Source organism: Carya illinoinensis, chromosome 1, assembly GCF_018687715.1.
Source record: "Carya illinoinensis cultivar Pawnee chromosome 1, C.illinoinensisPawnee_v1, whole genome shotgun sequence".
Taxonomy (NCBI): domain Eukaryota; kingdom Viridiplantae; phylum Streptophyta; class Magnoliopsida; order Fagales; family Juglandaceae; genus Carya; species Carya illinoinensis.
In genome coordinates, this window is record NC_056752.1 from 45,428,594 (window position 1) to 45,448,446 (window position 19,853).

Genomic DNA, 19,853 nt, shown 5'->3' on the forward strand with positions numbered 1-19,853 from the left:
AACCTGGGTCAGTCTGTTCTTGTTTTAAAAAAGAAAATACTACTAAAATGAAAATAATTTTTTTGCATCATTTTTGCACCCGGGTGAATTTGTTTTTCTTTGAACCCGGTTCATTTTTGCACCATAAATTTGTTCTTTCTTTAAAACAAATTGGGACGGGAAAAAATAAAAATTGAGTCTCTTGTCTTTACTCAATGCTCGGCTAATGAAAACACCGAATAACAATCATAATGAATGTCATTGTGACGAAACTCCATGTCGCGTACCCTCATTTTCAAAGTTAGTTTTGTTGACTTCTAATGATATGGATATGATGTGAGCATCATTTATAGAGTTGTGCCATCAAGACCCATGATTACGCCATTGGAGGGATGCTCTATACCCTGTGATTAGGGAGAGAGTGTCACAGTCCCCAAGAAATTTGCTCGGGATCACATCTTGGCACGACCCATTAAGAGTCAGGACAGTCACATGGCTAGTCTGCTTGCATGCCTTGTGTGACGCCCCCAAATTCCGTTTGGGATAGAACGGACATTTGAAGTGTCGAGACATGCAACACAAGGTTACATGCCCCCGTTCATGACATATAAGATGCAATAATCCTAACATGCATATAACATTATGCAATATTCGCAGCGGATAATTTTTTTTTCTTTAGCAATACTATGCACCAAACTGGAAATATCTCAATACTTAAAACATACTTCATACATAAAGATCCATTGAATAACTAAGATCATAGCACTATTCCAAAATAGTTATGATCCAATAGTACTGGAGATGCAACTCTATCGTACAAGTAGTAATTTAACTACTATATTAACATTAACGACGCACCGTCGTTCAGTCGACTGTGTCTAGTTGGTCAGCTCCTGATCCTCCTTCAGGCCCTGTAACAAGATCTACCATTCGGGAGGAATGGTAGTTGGGACTACCACAGTGAGATTTGATTACAAATCTCAGCATGTTAACAAAAAACTTCCATACAGACTAATAATGCATGTATGACAGTAAAAGCATAAATGCATAATCAAATTCATAAGTAATTAAAGCATAACTTGACATACAACATAGCATAATTGACATAACTTAAATTGAAACATGAACTGAACTTGACTTGCAACTTGACTTAGCATGAACTTACTCTGAAACTTGAATTAACATGAAAATACATACTCCACAGTTGTTGTGGCCCCATGTATTCTACACAAACTTGACTTAACATGAAAAATACATACTCCACAGTTGTTGTGGTCCCATGTATTCTATACAAACTTGACTTAACATGAAAAATACATACTCCACAGTTGTTGTGGCCTCATGTATTCTATGTGTAAATACATACTCCACAGTTGTTGTGGCCCCATGCATTCTACACATCACAATGCAGTTAAATACATACTCCACAGTTGTTGTGGCCCCATGCATTCTACACATCACAATGCAGTTAAATACATACTCCACAGTTGTTGTGGCCCCATGTATTCTATGTGTAAATACATACTCCACAGTTGTTGTGGCCCCATGCATTCTACACATCACAATGCAGTTAAATACACACTCCACAGTTGTTGTGGCCCCATGTATTCTACATAAACTTGACTTAACATGAAAAATACATACTCCACAGTTGTTGTGGCCCCATGTATTCTATGTGTAAATACATACTCCACAGTTGTTGTGGCCCCATATATTCTACATAAACTGAATATACTCAAGATGAAACGTGACTGGAATATGAAAGGACTGAAACCCTGACGTAACATAACGTGACTTGAACATAATTTGAAATACATAACCAACTTGAGATAGTAACATTTCGTAACATGGCATAACATATAACAGACAACATATTTAGCATGACATATTTGTAATGTATAGTAATACATGACAGAATATATTGTGTAACAGATAAAAATTGATGACAGAATAAATTCTGTATAATAGACAATTACATGATAACTTGGCATGACATGACATATATGATAACATACATACATACACTGTAATTCTTTTATTTAGCACACATATACAGTAGACTGCTAGTAAGTTAAAAGCTAACTTACCTCGATCTCCGCGTTTCTTATAAAACCTCAAGCGCGATCACGAGGAACTGTAATTAGTGATTCTAAAAGTTAGTACTAAATCACTAATAATTTGAAATATGGAAAAATACTAACTTAAATAGTAAAATTTCCATTTTACTTTCTACATGTAGGAAAATGACCGTTTTACCCATAACTTAAGGATTTTGCATACTAACTCCAAAAGTCACCAAAATTTACATGCCTCATGTAAATTTTATCCTCAACTCAAATATCAATTTAGAAAAATTTAAAACTAATCACAACTATTAAAACTCCATAGGGCCGAAATTCTCATATGCTATTTCTATTGATTTTTGTTTCCAACTTGTTTTGATCAACCTTTTGATCTATGACTTATAAATATGTGATCTTCAAACCAAACCATCACATGGTTTAAAAAGATGTCCTAAAACATATATAAGCTTCTAATTCAAGATCACATGGTTAAAATTTAACCAAAACATAAATTTAGCCAAGAACATCCACACTTTGGCTTATCTGAATATCTCTTTGCATAAAATTTCATATATTTGAAACTAACATCAAATATCTTCAAAATAATAATATAACATGTATATAAGATGCTTAGGATCCTCCAATAAAATTATCAAAGTCATTAGAATAGGTTTAGACCACCAAAGAGTTAAACTTTCTTAAAATAGAAACTGTTTTTCTTCTTCCAGTTTCTAAGTTTCTAAATCTAAGCAAATATTTCATCAAAACCTTTAATCATGCAAAAATCCTCAACCAATAGTCATATATACATGTTAACAATACTCCATAAAAATTTCGGACCAATATCTATCCATTAGCTTGGTCAAAAACTCCAAACTATAACATATTCTCTAGTTTATCTCCCAGAATGACCTTTCTATAGTTTACACAATATTTGACTGACCAAATGATCTTCAAATGGGTCAAATAAGATATCCATGTAAACTAGACTCAAAAAGGAACAACTTATATGAAGGAGACTTTATGATAAAACACTTACAACAGCTTCGAAATGGGCATGCAAAAGAACTCCTAAAAGCTGTCCGAGAGAGAATGTTTGATATTCTTTTAAAGAAACGTGTAAATGAAGATAAGTTCGTGGGTGATGGCTGGAGATGCTTATGGAAGAGATAAGGGAGATGATAAGGCTGGATTTGAGAGTTGAGTGTGGTTTTCTCCTACCCAAAATATCTATAAAATATTATCTCAAAATATTCTATCCAATAATATCTATAAAAATCAGCTCAATATATTTTCCAAATGTGGAGTAGACTTGTAAAAGTAAGGTGGCTAAAATCTTTCTATGTGTATTTTAAATCTCTATTCTTAAGATATTTTCCAAATGTGTATTTTGCTTAGGTGTCATGATCTCACACCTTGATTTTCTTCACAATTCCATCTAATGGTTTCTCTTTGTGCCAAGTATCTAATAATATTCATTATGTGTGGTTAAGATCTTGCCAAGTGTCCAAATAAAATATCGCTAACCTAATTTGGACATTTTACACTATGATTTTGAAAACACTGCGCTCAGTACATTTACCGAGGTTACTATTCACTGCAAAAATAAACGTAATAAACTTAGTACTGAAAAATTCTAAATATTCAATTAAGCCTAGTGGTGTAGACTATAATGTATTCTGACACTTTTAACTATCTCAAATAATTAAAATCGCATTTCTGGCACCATAGTGAGTGATAACACTAACTATGTTGACAGGCTAAAATTTATGCGATTAGTCGATTCGTGTAAACTTACAGAGTTTTCACGAGGTTTCTAAAGTCAATAGAAATTCCTTAATTAAATTTCTAGCGGGCTGTTACACCTTGGCTCAAACCATGACACACAACGGGCGAGCATGGAGGCTACTGACCGCGCGCAAACTATGCGTGCAGGCTTGCGCGTGCATCTGTGCGCATGCATGTGTGCCCCCACACCACCTAGCGAGGCCAGTGGCGTCCCCACAGGCACGCCATCCAGCACACGGCTCCAGCCCGTGCCTTGCAGAGCAGGTTAGTGGCATGCCTCGCGGTGTGCCATCCAGCGCATGGCTCTAGCCCATGCCTTGCGGAGCAGGTCAGTAGCATGCCCACCAGGCATGTCATCCAGCGCATGGCTCCAGCCCATGCCTTGTAGACTCAGCGCCCAGGCCATCAGCCTGGGCCATGCCGTGCACCACCATGACTCACCTTCAGCAAGCCATGCCCACCATGCCGTGCACCACCATGGCTCACCATCAGCTAGCCATGTCGCACCACCCTAGCTCACCATCAACCAGCCATGCCGCACGCCACCATGACTCACCACCCAGCAAGCCATGACCACACCACCTGACCATGGACCAACCTGACCACCTAGCCCACCATGGGCCATGCATGCCACGGCTAGCCTTGGTCCATGGCCATTATCTTGTTATTTATTTTATTTATTTAATTTGTTTTATTTATTTATTTTCTAGGGACCTATTGGGGGTTTCCAATTTGTTTTTCTTATAAATAGGACCTCCTTCATTTGCTTTAGGATCTTTTGGCAAACTCCTAGAGGGAAGACTATTGTTTGAGAGATCATAAACTGGTGCCTTTTGCACTTAGGCTTTTTGTGTGCAATTCGTGAATCCCAAAGAGAGAATCACACTTTGCAATTCTTTGAATAAGTGTGATTTATCTATCTTGTTCTTGCAACTTGGTGCAATTCATGAATCCAAGTTGTGTTTATCAATATATGAGATTTATTCATTACTTGTGCAATCCGTGAATCAAGTAGTGATTTATCCTTGTTTATGTCTTTGGTTCATTCAAGTTCATTAGTATTTTGCTATTGTTCTTGAATGTTCTTTGTTGTTATTGAGTGTTCTTCATTTTGTTCTTCATTGTTCATACATGTTCTTCATTGTGTTCATGCGTATTCATCCTTATTCTTGAGGTGATTCTTATTGAATTTGGCTCATTCAATCCGTCCAACCCTCAAAATCGCCTACCATAGAGTTTGTCAACTTTCCATAGTTGATTGCTTCATCCATTTTACCCTAGCCGACCACCACACTTTCTAATTAAGATTCCTATAATTTAGGAATCCTAATTGATCCCTAAAACCACTCCCATAATCAGCCATTCATATCTCCATCATATCCCAAGACTCTAGGAAGGTCATCTCCAAAATTCTAGGAAGTTTGACTTCCAAGATTTTAGGAAACTTCCTAAAATCCCTCCATCACCAAAAATTCGGCCAATCCTAGCTTGCCCACTCTACATCACTCATCTTTGATCCTAGCCACCCATCTTACATCTTCCAAACCCTAAACACAACTTCCAAACCCTAAACCATCTTCCAAGTGGCGCCTACACTAGCACACACTTGTGTCGTGCGCCCCTCACCTTTGAACCACACAACCCTTCATCTTCCATCACTCCATACACTCATCTTAACCTAAACACTTAACCCCATCATCCCCAAGTGGTCATATTGACCACCTTTGCACGTGAGCCAAGCAAGAGAGGAACCAAGGTTCGGTCATCATAAGGCCACCATTGGCGTGGAGGACTTGGTGTTTTGGGTCTAGACCGAGAACCCCAATACTAATTGGTGCTTTCATTGAGAAGATTCTTGTTTGGTGATTTTGAGAAGTTCTCACTTCTCCAAGAGGTAAACAACGCAATAACTCAACCTTGTGAATTTGATTGGGAGGTCCATGGAGGACCTCGACATTATTACTTTGTATTGCTTGTGAACTGTTGAATTGAAGTTTGGGGGTTGAGGTAGAGGACGAAGTTTTGTTCTTGAAGGGATCGACCACCCTAGAAGGTGGAGGATCTAAGGTTGGACATTTGCTTGTGCAAGAGGGGTTGCCCACCCACAAAGGTGGACAACTCAAGGTTGGACTTGTGAGCCCATCCTACCGCCCATTGAAGTGCAAATTGCTGTCCAAGGCTACACCAACCAGAAAATTCAGTTTGCAAGACTAGTTTACAAGAGTTTCAAGAAGCTAGTTTGCAAGCATCATGAGTACAAGCAATCAAGAGAACGAGTTTATCAAGAGTTCCAACCGGGAACGAATTGAGGTACTTGAAAGGGTCAACACTAGAGTCATGGACATCCTAAGTGAGGTCAACACCACTATGGCCGAACTTAGAATGGCTATGAATGCTACCACCCGTGATAGTGAAGAGCATAGAAGAGCTATGGAGACTATGAGAAGAGAAACACATGAGAGTATTGAAAGAATTGAAAGAAGGCTTGTAGAAGGCCAAGCCCCACGGCAAGAGAATAATGCACAAAGGCGTGATGCTTTTGTGGATGGTGTGGAGACAAGCGTGACCGAGTCTTTGCATGATGCGGTGCATGAGCCACCAAGAGTTGAATTGAGAAGAGGTGGACATGTAGAGCATGATGATGTTGCCGTGGAAAGGTGGATTCATGGTGGAAGCCACCATAGAAGTCCTAACACTAGAGGAAGACATCATGATGTGAGGTATGAGATGCTTAGAAATGAAGATAACCATGAGGCCGAGTATGGGTATGAAGAGGAGAGGCCTTTGGGCCATGAAAATCGAGAGGAGAGAAGGCCTCACTACTATGACCAAAATGGAGGTAATCATGGAAGAAGGTTTGATGATGGAATCCATGATGAGAGGAGGGGAAACCAGACTTATGACTGGGGACCCAATAGACCAAAGGTGGACTTCCCTAAGTTCAATAGGGGGGATCCATATGAGTGGTTGGATAAGGTGGACCATTATTTCCGTGTATATGATGTTCCAAGGAGAGAAAGAGTGTCAACGGCTTATTTTTACTTGGAATGAAAAGCTAGCAAGTGGTGGAGGTGGATAAGAGATCAATATGAGAAGGATGAAAAGAGGTTGGGATGGACCGCCTTTGAAAAAGAATTTTTGATACAATTTGGACCTTCACCAATTGTCAACCATCATGGGCAATTGGCAAAGTTGAAACAAGAGGGAAAAGTACACCATTACATTGAGAAGTTTCACCAGCCTGGGCCATGCCGTGCACCATCATGGCTTACCTTCAGCAAGTCATGCCCATCATGCCGTGCACCACCATGGCTCACTTTCAACAAGCTATGCCCATCATGTCGTGCACCACCATGGCTCACGTTCAGCAAGCCATGTCCACCATGCCGTGCACCACCATGGCTTACCATCAGCTAGCCATGCCGCACCACCCTAGCTCACCATCAGCCAGCCATGCCGCGCGCCACCATAGCTCACCACCCAGCAAGCCATGACCGCACCACCTGACCATGGACCAACCTGACCACCGTGCACCACCTAGCCCACCATGGGCCATGCATGCCACGGCTAGCTTTGGTCCATGGCCATTATCTTGTTATTTATTTATTTTCTAGGAACCTATTGGGGGTTTCCAATTTGTTTTTCATATAAATAGGATCTCCTTCATTTGCTTTAAGATCTTTTGGCAAACTCCTAGAGGGAAGACTATTGTTTGAGAGATCATAAACTGGTGCCTTTGCACTTAAGCTTTTTGGGTGCAATTCGTGAATCCCAAAGAGAGAATCACACTTTGCAATTCTTTGAATAAGTGTGATTCATCTATCTTGTTCTTGCAAACTTGGTGCAATTCGTGAATCCAAGTTGTGTTTATCAATATATGAGATTTATTCATTACTTGTGCAATCCGTGAATCAAGTAGTGATTTATCCTTGTTTATGTTTTTGGTTCATTCAAGTTCATTAGTATTTTGCTACTGTTCTTGAGTGTTCTTCGTTGTTCTTGAGTGTTCTTCATTTTGTTCTTCATTGTTCATGCATGTTCTTCATTGTGTTCATCCTTGTTTTTGAGGTGATTCTTTTTTAATTTGGCTCATTCAATCCGTCCAACCCCTCAAAATCGCCCACCATAGTGTTTGTCAACTTTCCATAGTTGATTGCTTCATCCATTTTACCCTAGCCGACCACCGCACTTTCCAATTAAGATTCCTATCATTTAGGAATCCTAATTGATCCCTAAAATCACTCCCATAATTAGCCATTCATATCTCCATGATATCCCAAGATTTTAGGAAGGCCATCTCAAAGATTCTAGGAAGTTTTACTTCCAAGATTTTAGGAAACTTCCTAAAATCCCTCCATCACCAAAAATTCGGCCAACCCTAGCTTGCCCACTCCACATCACTCATCTTCCATCCTAGCTGTGATGCCCCCAAATTCCGTTTGGGATCGAACGGACATTTGAAGCGTCGAGACATGCAACACAAGGTTATCTACCACCTTTCATGATATATAAAATGCAATGTTCCTAACATGCATCTAACAATATGCAATATTCGCAGCGGATAAATTTTTTTCTTTAGCAATACTATGCACCAAATTGAAAATATCTCAAATGCTTAAAACATACTTCATACATAAAAACCTATTGAACAACTAAGATCACAACACTAGTCCAAAATAGTTATGATCCAAAAGTACTGGAGATGCAACTCCATCGTACAAGTAGTAATTTAACTACTATATTAACATTAACGACGCACCGTCGTTCAGTCGACTGTGTCTAGTTGGTCAGCTCCTGATCCTCTTTCAGGTCCTGTAACAAGATCTACCATTCGGGGGGAATGGTAGTTGGGACTACTAAAGTGAGATTTGATTACAAATCTCAGCAAGTTAACAAAAAACTTCCACACATGCTAATGATGCATGGATGACAGTAAAAACATAAATGTATAATCAAATTCATAAGTAATTAAAGCATAACTTAGCGTATAACATAGCATAATTGACATAACTTAAATTGAAATACGAACTGAACTTGACTTGACATGAACTTGATCTGAAACTTGACTTAGTATGAGTTTACTCTGAAACTTAAATTAACATGAAAAATACATACTCCACAGTTGTTGTGGCCCCATGTATTCTACGCAAACTTGACTTAACATGAAAAATACATACTCCACAGTTGTTGTGGTCTCATGTATTCTACGTGTAAATACATACTCCACAGTTGTTGTGGCCCCATATATTCTACACATCACAATGCAGTTAAATACATACTCCACAGTTGTTGTGGCCCCATGTATTCTACACAAACTGAATGTACTCAAGATGAAACGAGACTGGAATACGAAAGGACTGGAACCCTGACGTAACATAACGTGATTTGAACATAACTTGAAATACATGACTAACTTGAGATAGAAACATTTCGTAATATGGCATAACATATAATAGACAACAAATTTAACATGACATACTTGTAATGTACAGTAATACATGACAGAATATATTAGGTAACAGATAAAAATTGATGACAGAATAAATTCTGTATAATAGACAATTACGTGATAACTTGGCATGGCATGACATATATGATAACATACATACATACACTGTAGTTCCTTTACTTAGCACACATACATAATAGACTGCTAGTAAGTTAAAAGCTAACTTACCCCGATCTCCGCGTTTCTTATAAAACTTCAAGTGCGATCACGAGGAACTGTAATTAGTGATTCTAAAAGTTAGAACTAAATCACTAATAATTTGAAATATGGAAAATACTAACTTAAAGAGTAAAATTTTCATTTTACTCTCTACATATGGGAAAATGATCATTTTACCCATAACTTAAGGATTTTGCATACTAATTCCAGAAGTTTCCAAAATTTACATTCCTCATGTAAATTTTGTCCTAAACTTAAATATCAATTTAGAAAAATTTAAAACAAAACACAACTATAGAAAACACAATATGGCCGAAACATCCATAGGTCATTTCCCTTGATTTTTGTTGCAATTCCTTCCAACTTCAAAACTCATGCTTAAACCAAAATTTTGCAACAAACATCTTCCAATCCTAAATTCAAAACCATACTTAAAACATTCATTTAGAAAAATCTAATAATCAACACCAAACTTTTTTTGTAAAAAGATCCAAGTATTTGGATCACAAGTTTTGACCTTAAATCAAAACATCTCCAAGAATTTCAAAAATCAAATCTTACTTCTAATATATTCATAATATCATCTTAACATCAACCATGCTTTAAATCATCAAACTAAAGTCACCAAAATCACAAAATAACATTTGGAGTTTTTGGTTTTACACTTAGTCTAAAAACAGAAACTTTTTCCTCAACTAGTTTTGATAAATCTCTTGATCTATGACTTATAAATATATGATCTTCAAACCAAACCATCACATGGTTTAAAAAGATGTCCTAAAACATATATAAGCTTCTAATTCAAGATCACATGGTTAGAAATTAACCAAAACATAAATTTAGCCAAGAATATCCACACTTTAGCTTATCTGAATATCTCTTTGCATAAAATTTCATATCTTTGAAACTAACATCACATATTTTCAAAATAATAATATAACATGTATATAATATGTTTAGGATCCTCCAATAAAATTATTAAAGTCATTAGAATAGGTTTAGACCACTAAAGAGTTAAACTTTCTCAAAACAGAAACTGTTTTTCTTCTTCCAGTTTCTAAATTTCTAAATCTAAGAAAATCTTTCATCAAAACCTTTAATCATGCAAAAATCCTCAACCAATAGTCACATATACATATTAACAATACTCCATAAAAATTTCGGACCAATATCTATCCATTAGCTTGGTCAAAAAATCCAAACTATAACATATTCTCCAGTTTATCTCCCAGAATGACCTTTCTTTAGTTTATATAATATTTGACTGACCAAATGATCTTCAAATGGGGCAAATAAGATATCCATGTAAACTAGACTCAAAAAGGAACAACTTATATGAATGAGATTTTATGATAAAACACTTACAAAAGTTTCGAAATGGGCGTGCAATAGAACTCCTAAAAGATGTCCGAGAGAAAGTATTTGATATTCTTTTAAAGGAACGTGTAAATGAAGATAAGTTTGTAGGTGATGGCTGGAGCTACTTATGGACGAGATAAAGAAGATGATAAGGCTGGAATTGAGAGTTGAATGTAGTTTTCTCCTACCCAAAATATCTATAAAAGATTATCTCATAATATTCTATCCAATAATATATACAAAAATCAACTTAAGATATTTGTATCTAATAATATCTATAAAAATCAACTCAAAATATTTTTACCCAATAATATTCACGAAAATTATCTCAAGATATTTCTTTTTATTTTTATTTTTATCCAATAATATCCACAAAATCAGCTTAGGCTATTTTTCAAAAAAATGGAGAGTATACTTGGAAGAGCAAGGTGGCTAAAATCTTTCCATGTGTCCTATTAAAACTTTCTAACTATCTCCAATAATCGAAACCTACTTCTGATACCATAGTGAGTAATAACATCAACTATACGATTAATAGATTAGTGAAAAACTTATCGGATCTTTACGAGATTCCTAAAACCAATAGAAATTTCACCGTTAAATTTCTAGCGGACTGTTACACTAGCCACCCATCTTACATCTTCCAAACCCTAAACACAACTTCCAAACCCTAAACCATCTTCCAAGTGGCGCCTACACTAGCACACACTTGTGTCGTGCGCCCCTCACCCTTGAACCACACAACCCTTCATCTTCCATCACTCCATACACTCATCTTAGCCTAAACACTTAACCCCACCATCCCTAAGTGGTCATATTGACCACCTTTGCACGTAAGCCAAGCAAGAGAGGAACCAAGATTCGGTCATCACAAGGCCACCATTGGCGTGGAGGACTTGGTGTTTTGGGTTTAGACCGAGGATCCCAACATAGAGATGAGCGGTGACAGGAGCTCAGGGTAAGCGGTGAAGAGAGGGTTTAGCTTGTTTTTCCCTCATAAAGAGAGGGCTTTCAAATGAAGAGACGAGGAGCAAACATGCCTTTCATTTTTGTTTTTATTTTTATTCTTTGTTTGTTTTAGCGTGCCACATCAATCGGTCCAGTTTTTTGATTTATTTTATCTGTTCAGTATTATTTTCTAATGAGAAATGCTTTGAGTCCCAAATTGTTTACTGAATGATTTTTTTTATTTTTTTTACCTAATGATTAAGTAAATTTTTTTAAATGATGTTGTGATTTAAAAAAAAAAAAAAAAAAAAAAAGTGCTACATTAAATAAGAGTTCGGACTACATTCTTCCATAGATGCAGTGCTCTTTTCTGATAGATTAATATGGGAAGGATCTCAATAAGTACACGTCAGCATCTACTAGTCCTTCGACACCAGCTTTTTTTTTGATGAAAAGTTCTCATTCTACTCACTTGTTTTATGTTATTCAGAAAAATGCTATAAAGTATTTAATAAAAATTAATTTATAAATTAATGTATATATCTTAACGTGATATATTAAAATATAGAAATATTTTTATCCTAAAATAAATCTAAACCACGTGAGTATATATATCATGAGTTTATTTATTTGTGGCCGTATCATTTTTCCTATACGCCGGCTTTAGTGTGGTTGTAACTTCATCACTGCTGCAAAACCATTTTTCTTCTTTTGTTCGATATCAGCCGAAGTTCTGCTCAAACGGACCAACTGCTGCATAAATTAAGACGAGCAGTACTCTGTACTAGTATGTAATAAGTAACAAGAAAACTTTTTTCTCAGAATAACGAGAGTGACAAGAAATCTAAAGAAATCAATTTCACGACGACTATAAACCAGGTCAGCTGGCATTTACGAGGCTTTTGGATTGTTTAAAGTTAACGATGGTCCGGGACTCCGGTGTATCTATGAGATCATCCATCATTGCCGATATTGGATTAAACATTTTGACGCACGTAGGTTCGTCTCAATAGCCTCCGTGTCGTGGCTGCATTCGCTGCAAGAAAGATCGGTGGGATCGGACTCCCGTATCGCACTAAAAAGTACTGGTCTCTTTGTATTAATGTCTTAGTGGACGTGATAACTTATATATGAATAATATATATATATATATATATATTTTTATCACGTATATGAATAATATTTAATATTATAACTTCAATAGTATCTATTTCCCTAAATTATAAAAATAACTTATATATGAATCATATTTAATATTATAAAACATACCAAGAATAACTTCAATTTATTATTTCGTGTAATGTGGGTAAAAAATTATTGAGAATCTTGTTAGAGCTCACACTCTCTTCTCAAAGATTTAGAAAAAAAAGAAATATACAATTCATCATCAAACAGTAATAACAGTAATTTATTTTGCGATTACTCTCAAAATGACTAATTTAGACAATAGTTCTTAGCTAGACTACTAAAAAATTCTGATTAATTATGAAATCGATCAATAAATGAGTTTTTTGAGAGATTTGGATAATAAGTAGAGATGAGATTAGATAACATAAAAGTTGAAACTTAAATAAAATATTGTTATAATATTTTTTTTAATATTTTTTTATTTAAAAAGTTTAAATTATTTATTGTATTTTATGCAAGAGTTTGGAAAAGTTTTTATAAATTGATGTATGAGTTTTCAAACTAACGTCACGTGAAATTGTTAACTAACGAAAAATTGATTGAGATATCTAATTGTGAGTGTTTTAAATTCAAAAAACCAATTTGTGAAAATTAAAATCTAGGTCTCAATTATAAAAATGTAAAAATTCACCTTGAATTCTGTAATAAACCCAAAAGATGATAACATGCCTCCTAATTAGTTCACATATCGATCATCACTAAAGAGACACGATTTGTCCGTATGAATCTTTTTTATTTATGCGGTATTGCCGCATGGACTGCCATATGAGTTTATAGGCTACATATAATAAAAGAGCTTCTAGAGTACATATAATTAAAGTTGCTGCCCTTGTAACACTCCTTTATATAGTAGACTTGGGACCCTAACATTTATTCTTGTGATATTAATATAGCAATTAAACATACTAAGTAATTTGGGAAATTGGGAAATCCAACCCAAAAAACCCACATTCATACTAACGGTACTTTTTCATCTCTCTTTACAAGAGTTCAAAGCCTGAAATGCTTAAGTGCAGAAGTCCCATCAAGGCCCTTTGTTTTGAGGTAGACACAGTAATCACTTATTGTAGTTTCCCTATACTTTGGAGGATTGTCTTCTGATAATAACTCCTTGATGGGTTCATAAAGTTTTCCGGTAGGCAGATAAGCTGTGCAGAAAAAGCTTGCCACAGACACTCTTGGACCTGCCCGGCTTGCTACGACTCTGTGTTCAGCGCTCTTAAACCTGTCATTTGTTATAAGCTGGAAAAACCAAAGGGAAAATGTTAACAAATTGAAATTAGCAGCTACAGAAAATGAAGGTCAGTCTTGAATTTGGAGCAAATTGAGAAATACCAAGAGATTTAACTGAACCACACCAATTGAAGTAAACAAAAGTAGGAAGTGTTGTATCACTAGTACTTAATTAGTATCAAAAGTAGAATGTTCTCATTAGTTCTTAAATGAGAAAGTTCTGACACTAAAGCAGAACCAACCTGGGTCCCATGACATTAACGTCAATTCCAATCGCCAATATCTTAGATAAGAACAACAGCTCGTTATTAAATTTTGTACTTTAGACTGTTCACTTCCATAAATCATAATATATAATGACAAGGTCCCCAGCAAGAGACGACGAGTAAAGAGCACAGCTCAAGCCAATGACCTGGCTTGGTGGAATCTGCAACTATTTGGAAGTGCAATGTCCGTGAGACCAACAGATTATACGCATGTAATTACAATGCATTGACACATATGAAGGGCATGTCATTAGTAAAATAAAGGAAAAGAAGATGCAATAAGGATGTCCAACCCCAATAACAATTGATACCGAGAAAACATGTACAAGATTCATGTGAAGAGACTTGCCTGTAGAAGATCTCCAACGTTAACAACAAGAGCCCCAGGCACGGGGGGGATGTCGATCCACTTGTCCTGATGAAGAACTTGGAGGCCACCAATATGGTCTTGCAGAAGCACAGTTAGGAAGGAATCGTCAGCGTGCTGAGTTGTGCCCAATGTCAACTCTGGCTGTGGGCAAGCCGGATAGTAATGGCAAAGGATAAGGAGCCCCTCAGCGCAATCAATGCCATTTAGGTGCTTTGGATTTAGCCCAAGAGCCTCAGACAATAGTTCGAACAATGAAATCCCCAACTCCATCACTTGCTTGGAGTACTCTTCCAGTATGTCTCTACAAGTATTTATTAAGATGGCACATGTCATTCTCCTGTCTCTACGTAAATGTTAAAGTCTCCAGATTAAAAACAAATATTTATTAGAAGCCGGTGATCGAGTAAAAAAATTAAGCATTTCGTAGTTCAATTTTTATGAAATCTATAGGGGACAAGTAAGGGATTTTCCCCTCATAGCCTTCGGCCTGGCAACAGCCCGATCAGGAGGGAAAGGGGCAAGGTCCATGGCCCGACAGAAAGGAGTCCCATCAGCCCAACCCACAGACAAAATTTAAGAAAGGGGTGCGCTGACCAGACAACTCCTTGGACAACATCCGACTTTCGAGTACCTGACCATATAGACAAGCACGAAGTAAGGGAAAACCCTTAAATCTCTATCACAACTTCATCAACAGGCCACAGAAGAAGACAGTAGGGCCAAATCAGACAAGAACAATGCAACATTAATGGCAACCTAACCAAAGTCAAGCGCTGCATCAGTGGTGTTACCGTTGAGGCGCGCTGCATTAATGAGACTGAGTAAGGAATCATGAAAAGGGTGCAAGTGTCCACGAAGACATAGAGGCTTGGTACCGCCCCTGAGCACCGGTATAAATAGTCACATTCAAGTACAAGGAAAACTCTCTCTGAATCTCCCCATCTCTCTCTAAAATTTTATTGGCCAACATTTGCAACTCTTACTAATTTTGGTATCGGAAGCTTCCCATCCCTAGGTCGCCCTCCTCAAACCTCTTCTTTTGTGTTGTGCAGGCCCAATAATAAAGGCCCAATTCTCTGAAACCCAGCAAAGAGCATGCGAAACACGATGTTAACGTGACAAATCAAGGCCAAAAACTAAATATGAAACTAGACATGACTTGAAAAAAGAAAAAGTGCAATGGAGGACAAAAGGTTAGATGCATGGGGCAGCAAGGCAAAAGAGGAGGTAGGTCACGACAAAGAGAAAGGACGGGTTGAATCTTGCCGCCCCCCCCCCCCCCCCCCCCCCCCCCCCCCACCCCCCTCATTTCTCTTTCCCTCTTACTTCTTCAACTTCTTCTTTTGAGACAAAAATATTGTGCGAAAGAGACCTAAAACCCAGAGTTGAGAGTTTGTATTTCACTCCTTTCATGGTGAAATTTCTCCCCCACGCCATGGGGACTCATGCTACATTACTGAACTATGTAAAATATGTATTTCATTTGTTTTTTGTATTTCATTTATTTGGTCGAGCCATAGATGTGTATCACTACCGTAAGCACCACCGTCCACAAATCATCCCCAGCATCGAGAAAATGCTATAATAATATCCAAAGAAAAAATATGGAGTTGTCATGTTGATCTGAATGATATTTTTATGGGCTACACATGATACGAATTAGAACCGTTTGAATGGTGGATAAGATGAAGATCACAATCCTCATAAATTAGGTGATAAATCAAAAAATAGAATAGCATTTAAATATAAGCCAAGGATTACGAGTACTCACTCCTACGCATTAATTCCATGCCCTGGCTAACCATTGAACAGTAAAATAAACAAATACAACCCTGTATTATTCAGATAATCAACTTAAGGCACGAAACCCATTATCTCATTAAACAATTCTTGGTAGATTCTTTAATTTCCTAATTCAAACTGGATGCGTATGATATAATTCAGTTGAGCAATGATCAGGCAATTAAAAATTCATGCAAACCTATGAGATCGTTTTTAAATTACAATAATCCAAAAAATTATAAATTGCATACCAGGTATATATATACCTGCACGGAGCTGGCAGTTGTTCTGACTTGGGGCGATTAGGAGCCATGGAACACGCAAGCGTATCCCTCCAATTGGTAGACGGTGCACTATAGAGATCGAAGTTGGAGTTGTACGCAACCGCTTTCATGAGGTCACGGGTATAGTACTCTTTCTTAATCTCAGTATCTTGCTCGTAGAACCTCCGCACCCCTTCCTTCATCTCCTCCAGAACACCCACAGGGATCCCATGATTCACCACCTGAAAGAAACCCCATGTCTCCGATGCATCACGAACCGCTTCCACAACTTCCTTGCGTTTTGTTACATCTTCTTCAATGCCTTCGAAGTCTATGACAGGAATTGTGAACTGATTGTCATGATCAGAAACTGAGTTATTGTTGAAGCTGTACTCCGGTGGTAAATGGAATATACGAGGGATCTCTGTAACCCCAGCATCCACTAGCCCTTTGACACCGGCTTTTGTGTCGTCAAAAGCCTTCAATTCACTTGTTCTATCGTAGTGATCTGGCTTGGGTGCGGCTGCAACCTCGGCTCTCACCATTTCCCTCCACTTGTTTGGTAACTGATCTAATACAAGTTAGGGGAGAACGGATCTTACCAAATGATATTTATAGTCGTAAGGGGAGAACGGATCTTACCAAATGATATTTATAGTAATTATACAAACAGCATATAGTCATTTTAAAAAAAATAAATTAATATAAAATTTATATAATTTTTTTTTATTCATTCTAGGAAACAGTTTACCTTCCACTTACACGACTACATCTAATAATTCTGTATAAATTAACACCTGCACCGCTAGTGATAACGAGCTGGACCATTATTTATGATCCAGTTGTCGTAACTATGCAAACGACAAAAAAACTAGTCAGCATCATTATTTATTTTAAAATTTTAATTTGATAGTATAAAGTAGACTTTATTATTTAATTTTTTTATCTTTAATACTCCTCGCGAAACTCTGTTTCAATTAATAGGTTGAATTTGTGAAACTTTTTTTTAATGATTGGGCCATACACATTTTAAATTTTTTTATTTTTTAATTAAATGAGATAGAATATAAAATTTAAATTTAAACTTATAACATCTATTTTGAGAATATGTAAAATTATCATTTATTTTAAAATTTTAAAACTAATAAGAAAATATAAATTTTATTATTTAATTTTATATCTTAAAAAAAGTCACTATTAATTTTTTTAAAAAAATTATTCTATTTGAAATTTTTTACAACACACAATATTCACGTGACATAATTTAATCAAAAAATAAAATTTTAAAATTTAAATATTATAAATTATATTATACCATTTAGATGTGTGGTGAAAGGACTTTCCAATAGCAATTCTCATTTTTTAAACATATATATTCCCTCATATATTTTTTTAGCATTATTGACCTTTCAAATTAATCTTATAAATAATCTTTGAAGTCGTGTCCAAAATCTCGTCCAATTATATTTATAGATTGATCTGTTCAAAACATAGACCAAATCTTATAAAATTTTCTTAAGCAGATCTTTATAAGTACGTAGTTACAGATAAACTTGTTTTGAGTGCTGCAAGGGTGCCGTGCTCTAGCAAAACTCACAAGCAGCACTCACTTTTTTTTTTAATATTTTTAATTATTTTTTAAAAAAATTTTAAAAAAATATATTAATAGTCATTTTCTAAAAAAATATTTAAAAAAATTAAATATATAATCACTCAAATTCAAAAAATAAAATAAAAATAAAAGGATAAAATAACATTATTCAACTTGTTTATATAAATTTTGGACAAGCTTGCTCGACGCGGTTATCGATAATCACTTTACGTTGGATTGAAATATTTCGAAGCGTACGTTTGAAATTTATAACATGAATAGTGAGGGCTTTTGGAAAAAAAATTTTATCTTAAAATTTTTTTTTATTTCATCTCATCTATCTTCTTCACAAATATTATTTAAACATAAATGTTAATTATTACAATTTTTTAAAATTAATAATTATAATTTTTTCAAAATTCTTAACAAAAAATAAAAATAATTCAATTTTTTCAAATTTTTAAATAAAAATTATAGGGAATAACTTAAAACCGGACAATCCTACAACTCGCATTTAACGGAGGCTAATAGGTGATAGACACGTCAGAAAGACAGAAACAGGTTCTGACTGCCGTGATGCAGGGAAACAAATCCCCCTTCTCAACCTCTCTCTTCATGTGATTCAACTACCATCAATCTTCTCTGTTTCCCCAGACTTCCCTTCCGAACCCTTCTCCCTTCTGAAACAAGTCCCCCTTCTCTCTTCCGAACCCAAGCTTCCCTTCCGAACCCAGTCTTTTCTGTTTCAAACCATCTTCTACGTATGATCGAAGACGAGTTCCACCTTCTACTTTGCAGCCATCTTTTATTTTTCTTTGCTTTTTCTACTTTGCAGTACACATCTCTCTAGCCACCGAAACCCATCCATGAAATCATTTCCCATAAAATTAGTTTTACCCTAACCCCTAACCCTCCCCCTCCCTCATGATCTGTATAAAAACGAAACCCAAAAAAAGCACTCCCTCCCGATCTCCATAAAATCGAAACCCGAAAACCCTCTCCCTCTCGATCTCAATAAAATCGAAGAAGAAATCACGAAAAACAGAATGAATGTAAGTTTACTATTTTTCAGCTGTTTGTGGGTTATTTCTTGGATTGTTTGCGTTGGAGTTGGTCGTTGAATTATTTTTTTCCAACTGCTTGTGGAATATGGTTAACTTAAGAAAGGATGAATACATACGGTATAAATATTTTCTGTCCAACACTCATTTACTTTAAACGCTTTGAATTTTGGAGATAATTTATTTTTAATTTTTATTTGTAATTATTATACTTCCTTCTTTGAATCTCAACTAAAAGGATTCAATATTGTGGATGAATGATGACATATGATGGTAGGGAACAACGGTACATAG

At 36.1% G+C, this 19,853-nt stretch overlaps 1 protein-coding gene across 1 annotated transcript; it reads right to left on the minus strand.

Annotated features, from left to right (window-relative positions):
- Positions 1 to 13,705: 13,705 nt before the first annotated feature.
- LOC122277193 (1-aminocyclopropane-1-carboxylate oxidase homolog 1-like) lies at positions 13,706 to 17,504 on the minus strand. Its single transcript, XM_043087116.1, has 3 exons — positions 16,911 to 17,504; positions 14,842 to 15,163; positions 13,706 to 14,235 (listed from the first exon to the last, which is right to left on the minus strand). Exons 1-3 carry the CDS (start codon positions 17,450 to 17,452, stop codon positions 13,984 to 13,986), a joined length of 1,116 nt encoding a protein of 371 aa, XP_042943050.1. The 5' UTR covers positions 17,453 to 17,504; the 3' UTR covers positions 13,706 to 13,983.
- Positions 17,505 to 19,853: the final 2,349 nt, after the last annotated feature.

What these genes read in the sequence shown, in the direction of transcription:
- LOC122277193 (XM_043087116.1), bottom strand. Translation starts at nt 17,452, where the DNA reads ATGGTGAGAGCCGAGGTTGCAGCCGCACCCAAGCCAGATCACTACGAT. An exon ending in CAACTGCCAGCTCCGTGCAG is followed by an intron (nt 15,164 to 16,910) that starts GTATATATATAC and finishes AAATACTTGTAG; the next exon opens with AGACATACTGGAAGAGTACT. An exon ending in ACGTTGGAGATCTTCTACAG is followed by an intron (nt 14,236 to 14,841) that starts GCAAGTCTCTTC and finishes TGGTTTTTCCAG; the next exon opens with CTTATAACAAATGACAGGTT.